Source organism: Zootoca vivipara, chromosome Z (genome assembly GCF_963506605.1).
Source record: "Zootoca vivipara chromosome Z, rZooViv1.1, whole genome shotgun sequence".
In the NCBI taxonomy this organism is placed as follows: Eukaryota; Metazoa; Chordata; class Lepidosauria; order Squamata; family Lacertidae; genus Zootoca; species Zootoca vivipara.
The window spans coordinates 31,338,026-31,353,901 of NC_083294.1; the positions used below are offsets into that span (position 1 = coordinate 31,338,026).

The 15,876-nt window shown below is 43.2% G+C and overlaps 1 protein-coding gene across 1 annotated transcript; it reads right to left on the reverse strand.

Annotated features, from left to right (window-relative positions):
• Window positions 1-1,531: 1,531 nt before the first annotated feature.
• TMEM35A (transmembrane protein 35A) lies at window positions 1,532-11,967 on the reverse strand. The gene is made up of 2 exons (XM_035131618.2): window positions 11,779-11,967; window positions 1,532-2,980 (listed from the first exon to the last, which is right to left on the reverse strand). The coding sequence occupies exons 1-2, from the start codon at window positions 11,896-11,898 to the stop codon at window positions 2,594-2,596; spliced, it is 507 nt and encodes a 168-aa protein (XP_034987509.1). The 5' UTR covers window positions 11,899-11,967; the 3' UTR covers window positions 1,532-2,593.
• Between the last annotated feature and the right edge of the window lie 3,909 nt (window positions 11,968-15,876).

The window sequence follows — 15,876 nt, forward strand, 5'->3', positions numbered from 1 at the left end:
TCGGGGACGCCTGTTCTAGTAGTTCAATTCAGTTAATTCTGCAACTGTGCAAGTTAGACCGCATCTGCTTTATAGATTCAAAGCACCATCATGCCACCTTAAATTATAACAAATTGCATCTTTGTATTCAATCCCTTCAGTCCTTTGGACAGCAGTCTCTCAGGACTCATCCACAGTTACCTTGTGTCCCATGCTTCCTAGGCACAGGTGCATGCTTTAAAGGCACTGTGTCCGAGTGTTTTGTTTTGTTGTCCCAGTGCTTTCTAATTTTGACTAATTTTCAGCATCCCTTTCCAAGGCAACTTTATTTAAGGAGTCCTCTGTGCATGGCAGTGGGACGCAGGTGGCGCTGTGGGTTAAACTGTGGGTGGCGCTGTGGGCTTGCTTATCATAAGGTTGGCAGTTCGAATCCCTGCAATGGGGTGAGCTCCCGTTGCTTGGTCCCAGCTCCTGCCATCCTAGCAGCTCGAAAGCACGTCAAAGTGCAAGTAGATAAAGAGGTACTGCTCCAAGCGGGAAGGTAAAAGGCGTTTCTGTGTGCTGCTCTGGTTCGCCAGAAGCGGCTTTGTCATGGGCCACATGACCAGCTGTACGCTGGCTCCCTCGGCCAATAACGCGAGATGAGTGCCGCAACCCCAGAGTTGGTCACAACTGGACCTAATGGTCAGGGGTCCCTTTACCTTTTACTGTGCATGGCAAAGGCTTGTTGCTGGGACAATAGGAGGCTGCCTTGGCTCCATTTAGCTCAGTGTTGTCTACAATGGATGGCAAAAACTCTCCAGAGTTTTAGACACATTCTACCTGGAGATACAACATATTGAACTTGAGACCTTCTGCATGTAAGCAGGTGCTTTACCACTAAGCTATGCCCCTTCTCCCATTGCTTCTGCCCTGAATGAACTGCAAACTTGTCCTACAGTCCTCCCCAAACTCTTTTGGGGCTACACTCTGCAGGAGGTAATTGGTAGTAGTAGTCAAGCTGTCTGAAAAAGTGACTGAAAAAGTCAAGATCCCCATAAGCTTTAAACCCCAGAGATTCTAACAAAATAGTTCAAAATCAACTGGTCTAGAGTAAACATTTGAATTCTTTAATGTTATCATCTGGACACACATGAAGTTTGCTGTGAATGCATATTCCATATTTTCCCCATCCAACAGTGAAAGGAAGGAAATGTGGACCATGTCTCTCAAGCTTAGCCCATCCCTGCTGTAGATGAATGACCATGGCTTATGGGGCCTCTTCTACCTCTGCAGCATGGAGTCTTAAGAGTTGGTCACACAGTCCTTTCACATAGTCATTTTTCAGGCGGAAAATTCACCAGAAGCATTTATTTTGTTGAAGCCCTGATTCTTCCCTTATCCAGGAATATCATCTTAAGGGCTTATTCTAGTATAACAACCCCAGAACTCAGAGAAGTCAAATCAGAGCTCATGGCAAGTTGAAAGAATCCACGGCCCCATATAATTTGAGGGGTTCCTGGCTTACTCCCTCTGTCATCCAAGAATAAATAATTATGTTACTAATAGCCACAGGCAGATGCAAGGCATTTCAATCCTAAGTATGTTTCACACACATGAATGAATATTCAACTATTTACAAAGACATTTTCCTTCAAATTTCAAAAAGTTTATTTTTATAAATTAATGGGGAGAGCAAAAAAAGGGCGGTGGAGGTGGAGAATGCAAACCAGACAATACCAAAAAAGGCAACATACCATTTAAAAACTTTATTTCCCAGGACAGTTTAACGACCTTTCTGTTTATTTGCCCTCCAAGCTCAACACTAAAACAATTGAAGCAGCTTCTTAACAGGGACCTGACTATGTCTTGGCTCATCAGTAGATTCCCATGTTGGATGGAAAATAAAATGAATCCTGTTCTTAGCATCAAGCCCTCACCCACCCACCCACAGTAACCTGTCACTTATTTAAAGTCAGAGTGAATGGAAGGCTGAAAAAGCAGTTTTATGTGTAGGCAGACAGTGAGCAGTCCCTGATCTTTTGACAGCAGCAGACAGTGAGAATTGGGAGTAGGAAGGGGTTGGGGAATGACTGCTGGGTTTATTCTTGGGTATACAGCATTCTCTGCTGTGATAGGTGGGTGGGATGCACCACTTGGCTCATTTGAAGCAGGAAAAAAAAGTTTGTCACTCCAGTGCTAGATGCTAGGCAAACAGGGGCAAAGTACTGGGAAGGTGAGCAAGCACAGGGTTGGAACTTCCCATGCCTTTTGCCTCTAAAGAATACAGAAGGATGCAGAGGCAGTTCAAGTTAAGCAGTTCAGTCTCTCTCCCTCTCTCTCTCTCTCTCTCTCTCTCACACACACACACACACCTCTCACATGGTACATTTATTCCCCTCTAGAACCATTAAATTAAGTCATGTCTACATGTGTGTGGGACACAGGAGAGAGCAGCTCTAGAGGTTTGGAGTGCACAAGCCAAGCTGTTGTGGAGCCGGCAGATTAAGGTTTTCCCCATGCTCCAAAAGGTAACCCTTTACAAAAACCACAAAAAGAAAAAGAAATGCAAATCTTTTCAGGTTTTGGAGAGAGCTGCTTGGAGGGTCCCCATGTGTCCCTCATAGGCTTCCCACTAGGACACCTTGATTTTTCCCTTTTCTGGGGCTGTCTCCGCAAGAGGTGGCTGCTCCTCTCCATTCACTGAAAGGGTCTTCTTCTCTGGCAACTGCTCCTCAGGCTGACGGGCAATCAGCAAGCGGCAGGTAAGCAGGATCCCAAAGACTAGGGCATGGGCATAGCGTTTGAGTGGGTCTCCCACCAGCTGGTGGAAGAAAAGCACAGCCAGAACAAGCAGCAGCAGCAGAAAGTTAGCCACATCCTTGGGGCGTCCTGGGACGAGTGTCATGACAATACCGCAGGCCACCTCTAAGGCTCCAATGCTCTTACGGAGAATGATGGAGCTGACCCCCATCTTCTTAAGCATGGGCAATGCACGGATATAGCTCTTGTAGGCTCGTTTCTGAAATAAAAGCAGCGACAACATGGGATTCAGTACTGATTGGGATCTGACATACAGATTTCCCCCCCCCCCACATCTGAACATACAAGCTCTAAATGGAGTACAGCTTCTACTTGATTAAAGCTGTGAGAGGAAGATCAGTCTTGCCCATAATGAAGCAAAGCCACTTGTCAGATAAAAAGAAGCTGTTAGCACAGGCAGAGATGGGATTTCCCATCTTATATTCAGTTTCTTCCTCCATTGTGTTGAAAAGTTCTCAGTCACCTGTGTCATGCACTGAGTCTAAGTCTTTCTCCCCAGACTATTAATAATTGACTATAAAATGTTGCACTGATTAATACAATGAAAATATGTAAGCAGGTTATGTAAAAACAATAAAAATAGAATAACATTCAATAACATTTCCTAAAAACAATATGTCACAAATATATGCATGAAACAAAACAAATTAAAAAGTAAGAGTCAGAGTTTAAGAAACCATGTAAGTTTTTATGAGGAATTTAATAGTCTTTACTGCCTGCAACCTGAAGGAGGGCATTCCAGAGGTTGGGTACTATCATTGAGAAGGCCCATTTCTGCACTGTCACCAAGTGACAATCCACCATTTGTAAGTGACCTGCAAGATCTCCCTGGAATATATGAAATATAAGCTTGTTCTGTAACAGAAGAAGTAGCAAGCTAGGTAGTGTGGGCCCAAGTTCTCAAAGACTTCAAAAGTCAACAACAAATATTGAACTTGGCTCAATAGCTGCGGCTGCTTCTCCTCCATGTTTTTTCACAAAAGTGACTCAAAGTGACTTAGAGAAACAAACATTGTAAACATGTTTAAAAGCAAGCGTAAAAACATCCTTACATGGTCACCAGTAACATGTAAATCAGGGCCAATCTAGCCCACCTCACTAAAAAGATGAGCAGAAGAAGACACTGCAAACATACATTACCTTCCAAAATAGGGTTCAAAAGCTGGGTGAATAAAAACTGATAGTGGTGGAACCAAGCATGTCTTCTTAGGGAGAATGTTCCATAAAATGGGGAAGCACCACTGATCTCTCAGTGCTGATGTAATAATGTTTGCATTACACTAAACATTCTAGCAGCTACATTTTGCACTAGCTGGAGCTTCTGAACCAAGTACAAGAGTAGCCCCTCCTATAGCACATTACAGTAGTCTAATGATGAGGTCACCAGCATATAGTCCACTGTGGTAAGACTATCCCTGTTCCGAAATTGTCAAAGTTGGTAATGGAAACTTCAAGCCACTGGGGTCACCTGAGCCAATAGTGACGGACATGAATGGAATGCCCCCAAACACCTTCTGCAGAGGGATTGCAACCCCACCTAGAGCACACTACCCCCTTTTGAAACCTGAAAACCGCCCATTTGTAGGGTCTCCTATCCATCTTTTCAAAATTTAGTCCCATAGCACTGAATCCCCATTCACTTAACTACTAAGAATATAAAGGTTTCAGAGCTAGAGAAGTGTTTTGAATATTTAGGGAGACAGCATATAAATACAAAGTGCATCATCATCATCATCATCGCCATTCTGCTTTTCTACTAATGTATTCAGAGTGGCTAACAACAAATAACAGCAAAATAAAAAAATTCCTTCAGTAGCACCTTAAAGACCAACTAAGTTTTTATTTTGGTATGAGCTTTCGTGTGCATGCGCACTTCTTCAAATACACTTGAAACAGAAGTCACACCCATATGTATATACAGAAGGTGGGGGTTGGGGGTTGGAATGGGTGATGGGCTGATGGGAGTGGTAAACCTGTAGATGGCTGTTAACGACTGCTGATGACTGCAATTGGTCCTGCGGGGGGAAAAGCAAGGGCTGAGGCGCTAAAGAAAGCTTGATCATGCATAATAAGATAAGAATCTAATGTCTTTGTTCATCCCAGGTGGCTCCATGGTTTTAAGCTTGGTAATGAGTTCCAATTCAGAAACTTCTCTTTCCAGTCTGTTCCTGAAAATTTTCTGTAATAAAACAGCTGCTTTGAGATCTTGTATAGAATCTCCTGTTCTCCTACTGGTTTCTCTGTCTTGTGGTTCCTGATGTCAGATTTATGTCCATTTATGGGGAACCTATAGCCCTCCAAAAGTTGCTGGACTGCAACTCGTATCATCTTTGATCACTGGTTGTTATTGTTAAGGCTGATAAGAGTTGTAACCTAGCAACATCTGGAGGACCTCAAGTTCCTTTTAGAATAATTGTTTTTGTCAGATACCAATGTATGCAGATTTAAATAAAGAATCCCCCGATTTAAAATAATTGAAGCTCCTACAATTAAGCAACTAACAGTACAAACCTATACATGTCTACTCGTAAGTAAGTTCAGTAGAGCTTGCTCTCATGTACGTGGAACTAGTATTGCAGCCTAAGATTTATTTTGCTGATTTACGGTAACCAGATTATCTCCCATATTCCCAAAACAATAGATTTCCCCCCCTGTCCTTAGTTTGCAATATTGTGTTTCTCTCCTTGATTAATTTTGTCCCCCCCCCCCCAAAAAAGAGGTACCAGTTTCTAAACTGGCCAGGAAAATAATCTTTTGATTGGGGAGCCTTATCCCCACTTCAGGAAAAAGGACACTGGCTGCCCTACAGTTTGTTGTTCCTTCTACACATGCTCAGAATCACTAACACCCTCATTTCACATTGCCAGGTCAAAGAAGATGCAGACACACAAACCCCACAGCACATACACAACTGAAATTATTAAACATCTACCATGTGTGGGTTCACTATCCACCATCCAGGTCTGAAAACAGAGGAAGGAGATTAGAAGTTTAACACTTTACCCTGTAGTGTACTCCAAATCCACGCCTGGTAGAATCTGTCTAAGTTCGCTCTCTCACACATACACACACTATCACCTTGGGGGGAGGTGGTCAGATGCTTTCAAGTTGGTGTGCAAGTACAGGTAGGACCACCTTGTGTGGCAAGGTCCCAAACCCTCCCAGGATGTTGGAATAAAGACACATGAAATAGTATTTTGGGTTAATGGGTGAAAAAGGCCACACCTTTATTGGTTACAGAATGTGAGTGGTATTGGCTTAGGCAGGGTTGGGCAACCTAAGGCCCGTGGGCCGGATGCGGCCCAATCACCTTCTCAATCTGGCCCACGGACGGTCTGGGAATCAGTGTGTTTTTACATGAGTAGAATGTGTCCTTTTATTTAAAATGCATCTCTGGGTTATTTGTGGGGCCTGCCTGGTGTTTTTACATGAGTAGAATGTGTGCTTTTATTCAGAATGCATCTCTAGGTTATTTGTGGGGCATAGGAATGCGTTCATATTTTTTCCCCAAAATATAGTCCGGCCCACCACATGGTCTGAGGGACAGTGGACTAGCCCACGGCTGAAAAAGGTTGCTGACCCCTAGACTTAGGCATTGGAAACCACACGACTAGATCTGACTCCTGTCCATCAGCAGGAAGTCTAGGAAGGGTTAACCACCAGTAGGACAGGGCTCAGCAAACTTTTTCAGCTGTGGGCCGGTCCACTGTCTCTTAGACCTTGTGGGGGGCCGGACTATATTTTGAAAAAAAATATGAACAAATTCCTATGCCCCACAAATAGCCCAGAGATGCATTTTAAATAAAAGGACACATTCTACTCATGTAAAAACACGCTGATTCCCGAACCATCCATGGGCCGGATTTAGAAGGCGATTGGGCCGCATCCGGCCCCTGGGCCTTAGTTTGGGGACCCCTGAACTAGGAACTCCCCCAGGGTCACCACTAGGTGTCGTGCCATGGCCCTAGGCGCCCCCCCCGGGCTTTGGACAGAGACCATGCCCCTCGGATCCTTTAATGGAATACCCTTGAATTAGGAGGGGTAGGTGATGGCCACTACCTCCCCTCCCCTTCAACAAAATACTCCAATGCCTAACCACCAAACTTTACAAAGCTGTGACGATTTGCTACAAGGTAGGCGAAAAACCAAATGGCCGGTGCCAATTTGCCAAATGGTAAAAATTTCAACCAGGCCCCTTTGACAGACGACCAACCGAGGTCCATAGCAAGGTCAAGAGATAATGAGTCTAACCTAAGGGAGGGAGGGAGAACTGAGCGAGCAGGAAGTGGGCAAGTCCTCGGTCGCGGGCAGCTTAAATAGCCCATGACATGGCCGAGGACGCTCCCCCACATGGCACAGGGGCTATCCCACCCCCTGCACGTGAGTAGGGCTTGCTCCCAGCCTGCAACATCATTTCCCCGGCTTTCCCAAATCTCTCTTATTTTCTCTTGCAAAGCTTCCTATGGCTCCTAAGAGTTAAGGTGTACATTTCAAACTATGGCGTGGAAAGTCAGACATCTATTGAGGCAAGCTTTTCCGTTTATTCTGATATGGACACTTTTAATTTTTATATGTTACCAGTTATATGTGAAACAAAAACTTCAAAGCAAATGGACATAGCAACATTCCTGAAGTCCGAGGGTGCATATTTCTGCCTGCCCCTGACTTCTCCCTACAGATGCAAGTCACAGAGGTGCCATCACAAAATAATGTGAGGTTGAATTTAGTAGAGGGGTGTCCATTTCATTTTTATTATTAAACTCTTAATTTTGTTTTATTATTTTTTAATATCACATTTGTTTTGCTATTCACAGTGTTGCTTAGTATTTTTTGTTGCTGCTTTTTGCAACAACATTAACTAGATTATTAATATATTTGGATGACTTTGTATGATTTTATTGTTTAAACTTATGCTAATGAAGGTAAAACAACAATAACAGAGGTCCTTTGGGAGGCTGTCGTATTCTTTTCCCAGAAAGCCTTGGATTTTTTGATGGTCAACACGCACAAAAATGGTTGACTGCACTGAAGGCTGCCATTCCCCACCCAACCCCATCTCCAAATGCCCTGGAATGACGGAATTGTGGGATAACCAGCCTCATATAACCAACATACTTACAGTAAGTCTAATTAATGCATGAAGGGGTTAAGACCATAGAGTAAGCTGTCCTGCCAGGCTTAGCTAGCTGAACTTCCCTTACCTTGGGAGGAAATGGGCAATCAAGCCTATCGTTCACCCTCCAATCTACCTGAGAAGCTCACCATGTGAAGAGGTCTGAGCTGGTTGCCCCCATTTAAGACTGCATGGGTCTCACAAGCCATTCTTGAGTTCTGATACCAATAATTTAGGAACTTTCACCACTATAACTAAGCAAAGTTTTACTGCCTGCACAACTTTTTCTAAATGCTGTATGGAAAATCACATAAACCTGATCTCTGGAGAGCTTGTAAGTATACTATTTTTAACTTTCTAAATGTGTGGTCTTTTTCTATGCTGGGGGAAGAGAGAAACTTTGGAAGGAACTCATAAGGGGATATTTTAAAGGTCCAACCGCCTATATTTCCACACTTTGCTTTGCAGCATGTTTTGTGATTTTAAATCTCTCTTGGGGGTTCTCTCATCAAACTTGGATTTACCCCAAACTTGGACCTGGGCATCCAGAAATTCTTCTTTAGGCCTATATTTTTTTCCCTTGAACCAACATGACTATCTGCAGAATCTGGGGAAATAGATTGGCAGCTACCTGAAGGCATTTGCTGTACCAAAAAAAGGTGAGGCGCAGGGATGAAGTCACAAAACCCAGCACCATTAGGCCTCCTTTCATTCAACTGTCACCTGGGAGCAGCCATTCCACCAGCCTGCTCAATGGGAGAGATGAGAAGCAGAACTCCCCAAGAGCTCTACTGTGACAGACAGGCTCCATCAGGCACCTCCAACCCCTGAACTGGGCCAGCTACTAGTTATAAGAACAAGTGTTCAATAACTGATGCCTGAATTTGATTCCCCATCTCATCTTCTCTCCATGTCCCCTTTCTCTTGTGTGCTGTGGGTTTTTTATATATATTGTAAGCCTGTGGGCAGGGGTTCTCTTGTTTAGGGCCCATCCATGCTTCTATTTGTCCTGAATTCTGAAGTGACTTTGGGTCCTAGAGGTGGGTTGGGTTTTTTTGGCCTGCCACTTTCCTCTGGAAGAACCCACTATTTACTGCTGAATTGGAAAAACTTCATTCTGCTGATGGATGCTTGATCTGATTCCGCAACAAACACGGAACAAACACAAGTGTGCATAGGTTTTAATTAGTTGTAAGCAAGCCGGCCTAGGAGCCTTTTTAACTAAAGAAATGGGGCAATGAATGCTATGAATGAATGAACGAAATGAGCTCTGTCTATTACTCTTGTCATTCATTTAAGAAGAAAATGGCACTGATCCCGCTCAATTCTTCCTTAGTTATGAAACAATGCATACCACTGATTTGGGGGAACCTTTGACTTTCTCCCTTGGAGAAAGCTCCCCAAATGTAACACACACATAATAGGAGTAATCAGAAGGAAGAAGTTATCTGAAAGGAGAGTTAAGGGTCATAGTAAGAGTAACAGTCAGAGGAATCTGCACTCTCTGCCAATGTTCGAAATTAGCCAGGTGCGAGGAGCATTTTGCACTTGGCTTTGGACCACTTGCGACTGAGTGAAGATACCTGGGTGCCAGGATGGCACCTGACATCTTCACCATTTGAGGATCATTGTATCTGGGCTGTTTTTACACACCAATACTCCATCCTGTAGAGTTCTATCAGTTATATTTTTTCTACACAATCAGAATGAATTTCTGGAACGAAATTGCTTTTTCTGTGCAGCCAGAGCAGGAGTAATCAATATTAAGAAAAAGAGGTTGGAATAGGCCAATATATATGTGGACTATCCCTGGTTCAAGTGACTTTTCTTCTTTAAGTTCTCAAAGTTCTTAAACTAACTCAAGATTGTCATCTGAAATAGCCAGTTGTTTTACTGAGAATCAATCATAGTCAGTCCATCATTTGAAAAAGAAGATTTCAGAACCGTTTTGCTCAAACATGGCAACTAGACACTCTGTTTTAGCGACTGTAACCTTGGTTTAAGGTTCTAACACTGCTCTCTGCCACCTTTCTTATCTAAAAGTTACAAGTTCAAACTGAAAAGCAGACCATGTTGCAAATTCCAAACATCTGTTAATTGGGTATCTTGCTTATAAGGAAAATAATGGGCGGACAAGGATTACTATTCCAAGAGTATTATCATTATCATTATTTCTATTAATATTGATATTATTACTGTATTATTTCTATTAATATTGATATTATCATCATTATTAATGAGATTAGGATTATTAGTAAAAAGCAAAAGCAAACTAAGACATATGTTGCATGATTTTAAAAATAAGATACAAAGAGGGGAGATGCAGAAGAATAGGAAAGCAGGGAGATGAAATCTGCAGCTGGCTCTTCTGAGATATTGTTAAAACCAAAGTTGTCTAACAATTATTCTAGATGGTAACATAACTGATGAAAAGGGTGTTTGTGTGTGCATTTGTTTAAAGGGCCATCACAAAAAACCCTCAGTAAACCAAAGACTGTTGATGAGGTCACTGATGCGAATGATACGGAAATCTCATTAATAAGAGGGTAAGGGTAGAAAGGGTAAGAAATGAAGTACAGTACAGTACTGATGAGATTTGTGCTTTACAGCTCCCCTTTACTCGAGGTTTCCAGAGTATTTTGCCAGTCCTTCAAGGAGGCGGCACAAGCAGAGTGGATGAGATCCATTAACCCCCCCCCCAATATTCCAGATTGTGTAGCAAGGCAAGGAAAAATTAGAACATGTCAGAAAGTTTCATAATTGTTTCTTAGGACTTCCAAGAAACTCTAGCCATTTTCATTAAGAAATAATGTATCTAGGATAGATGAGCAAAACATAGCTGAGGTGGTAGCAGCAGGAAGACTAAATGATGGGCAGTAACACTTTGGTTGTCTGCATCGCAACATAGGTGGGGCTTGCTGGTGGATTAATTATAGGCAAGAAACAGGAGGAAATGGAAGCGTTGACTAACTTGAAGACTGGCAGCATCTCAGCCAGAAATCCCAGGCTTATGAAGGACCCACTTTTGTCATTTTCCAGAACCTTCTCTTGGGAAAGAAATTAGAGGGCAGGCAGCGGACAAAATCATATTACCCTTTGACAGAGTTGGCCCAATATATTTTGGTACTTTCAGCAAAATATCCACAATACCCCACAGAGTAGCAATACGCTAAATGATTTTACAGTTTGTGGACTTTAAATGGTACTCAGAATTCACTCCCTGACATTAGCTGCCTCGTTCTGTTGGGCTGGTTCTGTCCTTCGCCTGGGAAGGTGATCCACTTTAGATCATTTTGAGGAGAGGGGACAAGGATCCAGGGCCCTATGTTACCTTGCTTACAATCCTAAAAAAACACTTGGGACTGCCACCCTCCACCCCACTTCACTTGATAGGAAAAAATGCACCCATGTTGTGATCAAGCCTTCTCAAATCAGATACGTTTATCTTTTTACATAGCTCTTCCCCATCCTGTTCACCCCTGTTTTGGCAGTCCTTCTGAATTTATAGGTGTTTTTGCTGTGGGGGTGGAGCGGGTGGGGTGGGGTAGGGTGGGGGGGACAGCCTTAGAAATACATGCCACAGGACCCAAACCACCAGCTAACAAGAAATATGATTTCAGCAGCTGCATGGGGAGGTTAAGGCTTCTTGATCTGGATTCCCAGCCAAATGAGGATGAGGATGATGAGGATGAGGATGTCATTCTGTGGTACCCATTTGTTTCCCTTCTCCCACCCTTGGCACATTCACAGCAACAGCTGCCTTCTCTTTACATGGCTGATGCTCCTTGCAAATAGAAACAGACAGCAGCAGCAGCAGCAGGAGGAGGATGAATGCCAGCCAGTTCTGGCAGTAAGATGTCTCCCCCCCCCCATGTACTACTCACCATCTCATTGTAGGCATCTCTGCTGAGCCTCGGGGTCAGTTTGATGGTCCCCATAAAGACGAAGAAGAGCCCCAAGGCTACCGAGAGGGCTACAATTGTTATAGTCCTGGGAGAGGCCATCGGGTCTGGTTCTACCGCGGTTTGGCTCCCTGGCTGTGTAAAAGATGGTCAGTCACCATTGAAGGAGATCAGGAGAGGAAGGCTGCAGAGGCAAGGGAAGATGACAAAAGAGAGAAGCAAATCTGCCTCTCCTGTTCAGCAGCCTCTGGGTCCTAATGTCCCACGTTCCCGACAACAGCAAGGGGGCAACTGTTACAGAACGGGCAGGAAAATATCATGGACAAAAAGCCAGGATGTCGCTGTAGCACTCCTGTTCCAAAGCTATTGGCAAACCTTTGTGAAATCTACAACAGCTCCTGTCCCCAAAAGGCAATATGCAAAACAGCCTAATACACACACCGAGTGCTGCATTACGTTTCATAGCAGCAACCTCTCCTCTTTCTAATTATGTGATGGTTAGCTCTTGCATTTCCAAACCTGTCTCTATTCCACACAAAAAAAAACCCAACAAAAAAACCCCGATTGTAACATGTCGCAAATGTCTGCTATTCAAAGCTCTCTACACCCCATTTATTATTTTTAATCCTTGGGGGAACCTCAGGAGCTATTCAAATCTAAGGTGCAGTACAGTATAGACATGAAAGCATTTAGGAGCTTCAACTAGCTAGCAGCTCAAGAATCTCTGTCTAGCACAAGGAAATTGTCTCACAATTTATTCTCCATCTTCCAATACCTTAGCTGGCTACTATGCTCTTCCCATCTTCCCACAACGTTGAACAAACAATCACACCTCAATTCCTTATCCATGCACATATTTGTACTGAATACCATTTGGAGCAGCGATTTTCTTCTTTAAATTGGCAGCGTAACAGCTCCCCTACACTGAGCCCCAAATATCTTCAGTATAGATTATGCAGGGCTCGGATGCTTTCTACAGCTGCATCATTACTGAGATAATGAACTCAAAAGTATTATATACACATACACAATAAGTATTATGATGATGAAGGAGTATTGCAGCAGGGAAATCCCAAAGAGTGGTTGGAGATATATATGAATGCTAACAAACGTTTCAGTTTTGCCACTCCTCTGCAACCCATAAATTCTTGAGGACCAAAAGCTGATGGAAAAAAAGAGAAAGAGAAAAACATCTACCAGACTTTTAGACGACATCTGAAGGCAGCCCTGTTTAGGGAAGCTTTTAATGTTTAACAGACCATTGTATTTTAATATTTTCTTGGAAGCCGCCCAGAGTGGCTGGTGAAACCTAGCCAGGTGGGCGGGATATTATTATTATTATTATTATTAATAATAATAATAATGGATTTTCAGTACATTCAGTAACAACCTGACGGCAGTCTAGGGTCTGCTGCAGCTCTTTCTCCCATTTCTTTTGGCAGAACTTGCACAAGAGGGTAATCTGTAAAAAATGTTGCTTGAAAGAGAGAGAGAGGGACATTACACATACTTTTGTAAACCAAGAAAATCTTTAATAAAAATACATTTTAAAAAATAACTTAGAAGCCACCTTGCCAATTTAATTTCAAATGGGTATTATTTCTGATTAGTGTGTTCAGAAAAAAGATTGTTGGTGAAGAATTATTACAGGGTCGATTGCAGCAGATGATAACTTTTATTTATAAAGCTCCCAGAAAACAGGGCTGGCGACTGCACTGACTTGATATTTTTAAAAAGAGGCTTTGCCCTATTTTACAACCAATATGATCAAAGTTATCTTATACAGAACCAGGCTACTGGCCCACCTAGTCAGTATGGTCTATTCTGGCTTATTATAGTGGCAGGTTTTCCTATGTCTTCCTACATGATCTCCTTTAATTGGAGATCCCAAGATGAATTTGTACGTAATCTCATACATCAAAGGAAACTGTCCAGGCCAGACCAGATCTGTGAGCAGCCTTAGCTACAGAGATATCCAGTCTGAAGCCACTGTAGTCAAATGTAGTCTGTAGCAGGATCTGCTCTGTTTTGCTTTTTGTTTTTGTTTTGAAATATATTTATTAATTTTATAAAAGGAACAAAAACAATCAATTCACATTAATTATCCACCCATACAAAATAGTTCACCAACACATAAAAAAGCACAACAACAAACAAAAATAGCAAAAATACAAACAAGAAAAAATAAGAAGAAGAAAAGAGAGAAAAGAATATTACTCTTCACTTTTTCATCACATTGTGGACTTCCTCAGATCCAGGCCCGGCTCTAGGTATAGTCCCGGTGGCGCGGGGCCGGCAGGGGGGGGGGGGCGGTGCGCGCAGAAGCTGTGCTGCGCGCTGCGAGGGCAGGGGCGCCGGAGCGATCTCCGCACCTCAGCGCCAGGGCGCCTGACCTGCTTGAGACGGCCCTGCTCAGATCTCCCCTCATTGGGTCCCTATTAAAATTAACCTTTAAGCAGTTTTCACATTATTTTAAACCTCTTATTACAATTTTCTCTATACCTTTCAATTCAATATCAATCTATAAACCCACAATTTATATTATTAACATTAAAACGATTAATTCATATCTCTAATTTTTTTCCCATTACTGTAGCTAATCTTGCTATTATTTCTCCCCTTAGCTTATAATTTTTACCAACAATGATTCACAATTTATAATATTACAACTTCTCTCATAATACCCCCCTCTCCTGGATCCCCCCCCTCTCCTGGATCTAGATTTCCCAGGTGGCTCAGCGAATTCCGTAATTCATTCCAGTATTGGACTTTCCAATCAATCCATCCAACATCAAGCATTTAACCAAGATCATGGCCAAGATCATGGCCACTGGTCCCATCACCTCCTGGCAAATAGAAGGGGAAGAAATGGAGGCAGTGAGAGATTTTACTTTCTTGGGCTCCTTGATCACTGCAGATGGTGACAGCAGTCACGAAATTAAAAGACGCCTGCTTCTTGGGAGAAAAGCAATGACAAACCTAGACAGCATCTTAAAAAGCAGAGACATCACCTTGCCGACAAAGGTCCGTATAGTTAAAGCTATGGTTTTCCCAGTAGTGATGTATGGAAGTGAGAGCTGGACCATAAAGAAGGCTGATCGCCGAAGAATTGATGCTTTTGAATTATGGTGCTGGAGGAGACTCTTGAGAGTCCCATGGACTGCAAGAAGATCAAACCTATCCATTCTTAAGGAAATCAGCCCTGAGTGCTCACTGGAAGGACAGGTCCTGAAGCTGAGGCTCCAATACTTTGGCCACCTCATGAGAAGAGAAGAATCCTTGGAAAAGACCTTGATGTTGGGAAAGATGGAGGGCACTAGGAGAAGGGGACGACAGAGGACGAGATGGTTGGACAGTGTTCTCGAAGCTACGAACATGAGTTTGACCAAACTGCGGGAGGCAGTGGAAGACAGGAGTGCCTGGCGTGCTCTGGTCCATGGGGTCACGAAGAGTCGGACACGACTAAACTACTAAACAACAACAACAACAACAACAACAATACCTTTAAACAAACTAAAAACAATTTCATCCCCCCCTCTCCTGGATCTAGATTTCCCAGGTGGCTCAGCGAATTCCGTAATTCATTCTAGTATCGGACTTTCCAATCAATCCATCCAACATCAAGCATTTAATTTTTTTAACCCACTCCCACCCTTTCCTGAAATCTGACTTTTTAAAGACTGGATCTGTTCTGTTTTGGTCATGTATGGACAGGAAACAGGATCCTTCCTCCAGTGAACTCAAGGCAGCATACAAGCCCCCCCCCCCTATCCACATAACAACCCTGTAAAGTTGGTTAGGTTGAGAGGTGATGACTTGCCCCACTCAGATCCACAGCTGATTTTATACATAGCGCCTCCCCTCAAGACCACCGTAAAGGAGGCGTGGGACACAGCTTCATGACCCCCCCCCCCGATTTAGGAAGATAGACTAAAGGATTCCGCCCAAGGCCTGAAACCGCCGAAGTTGTGACGTTTTGCTATGGGAAAGGCGAAACCTGCCAATGCAGGAAAATTCCTTTCCGGCCCTTCAACAGTGACCTTGACATAGCAGCGCTTGTGTACCTGTGGAGAAGAGGTT

Excerpts from the sequence above, each read along its gene's own strand:
- TMEM35A (XM_035131618.2), bottom strand. The coding sequence starts at position 11,898 with ATGGCCTCTCCCAGGACTATAACAATTGTAGCCCTCTCGGTAGCCTTG. Across the intron at positions 2,981-11,778 it reads GAGATGCCTACAATGAGATG|AAACGAGCCTACAAGAGCTA; the intron begins GTGAGTAGTACA and ends CTTTTATTTCAG.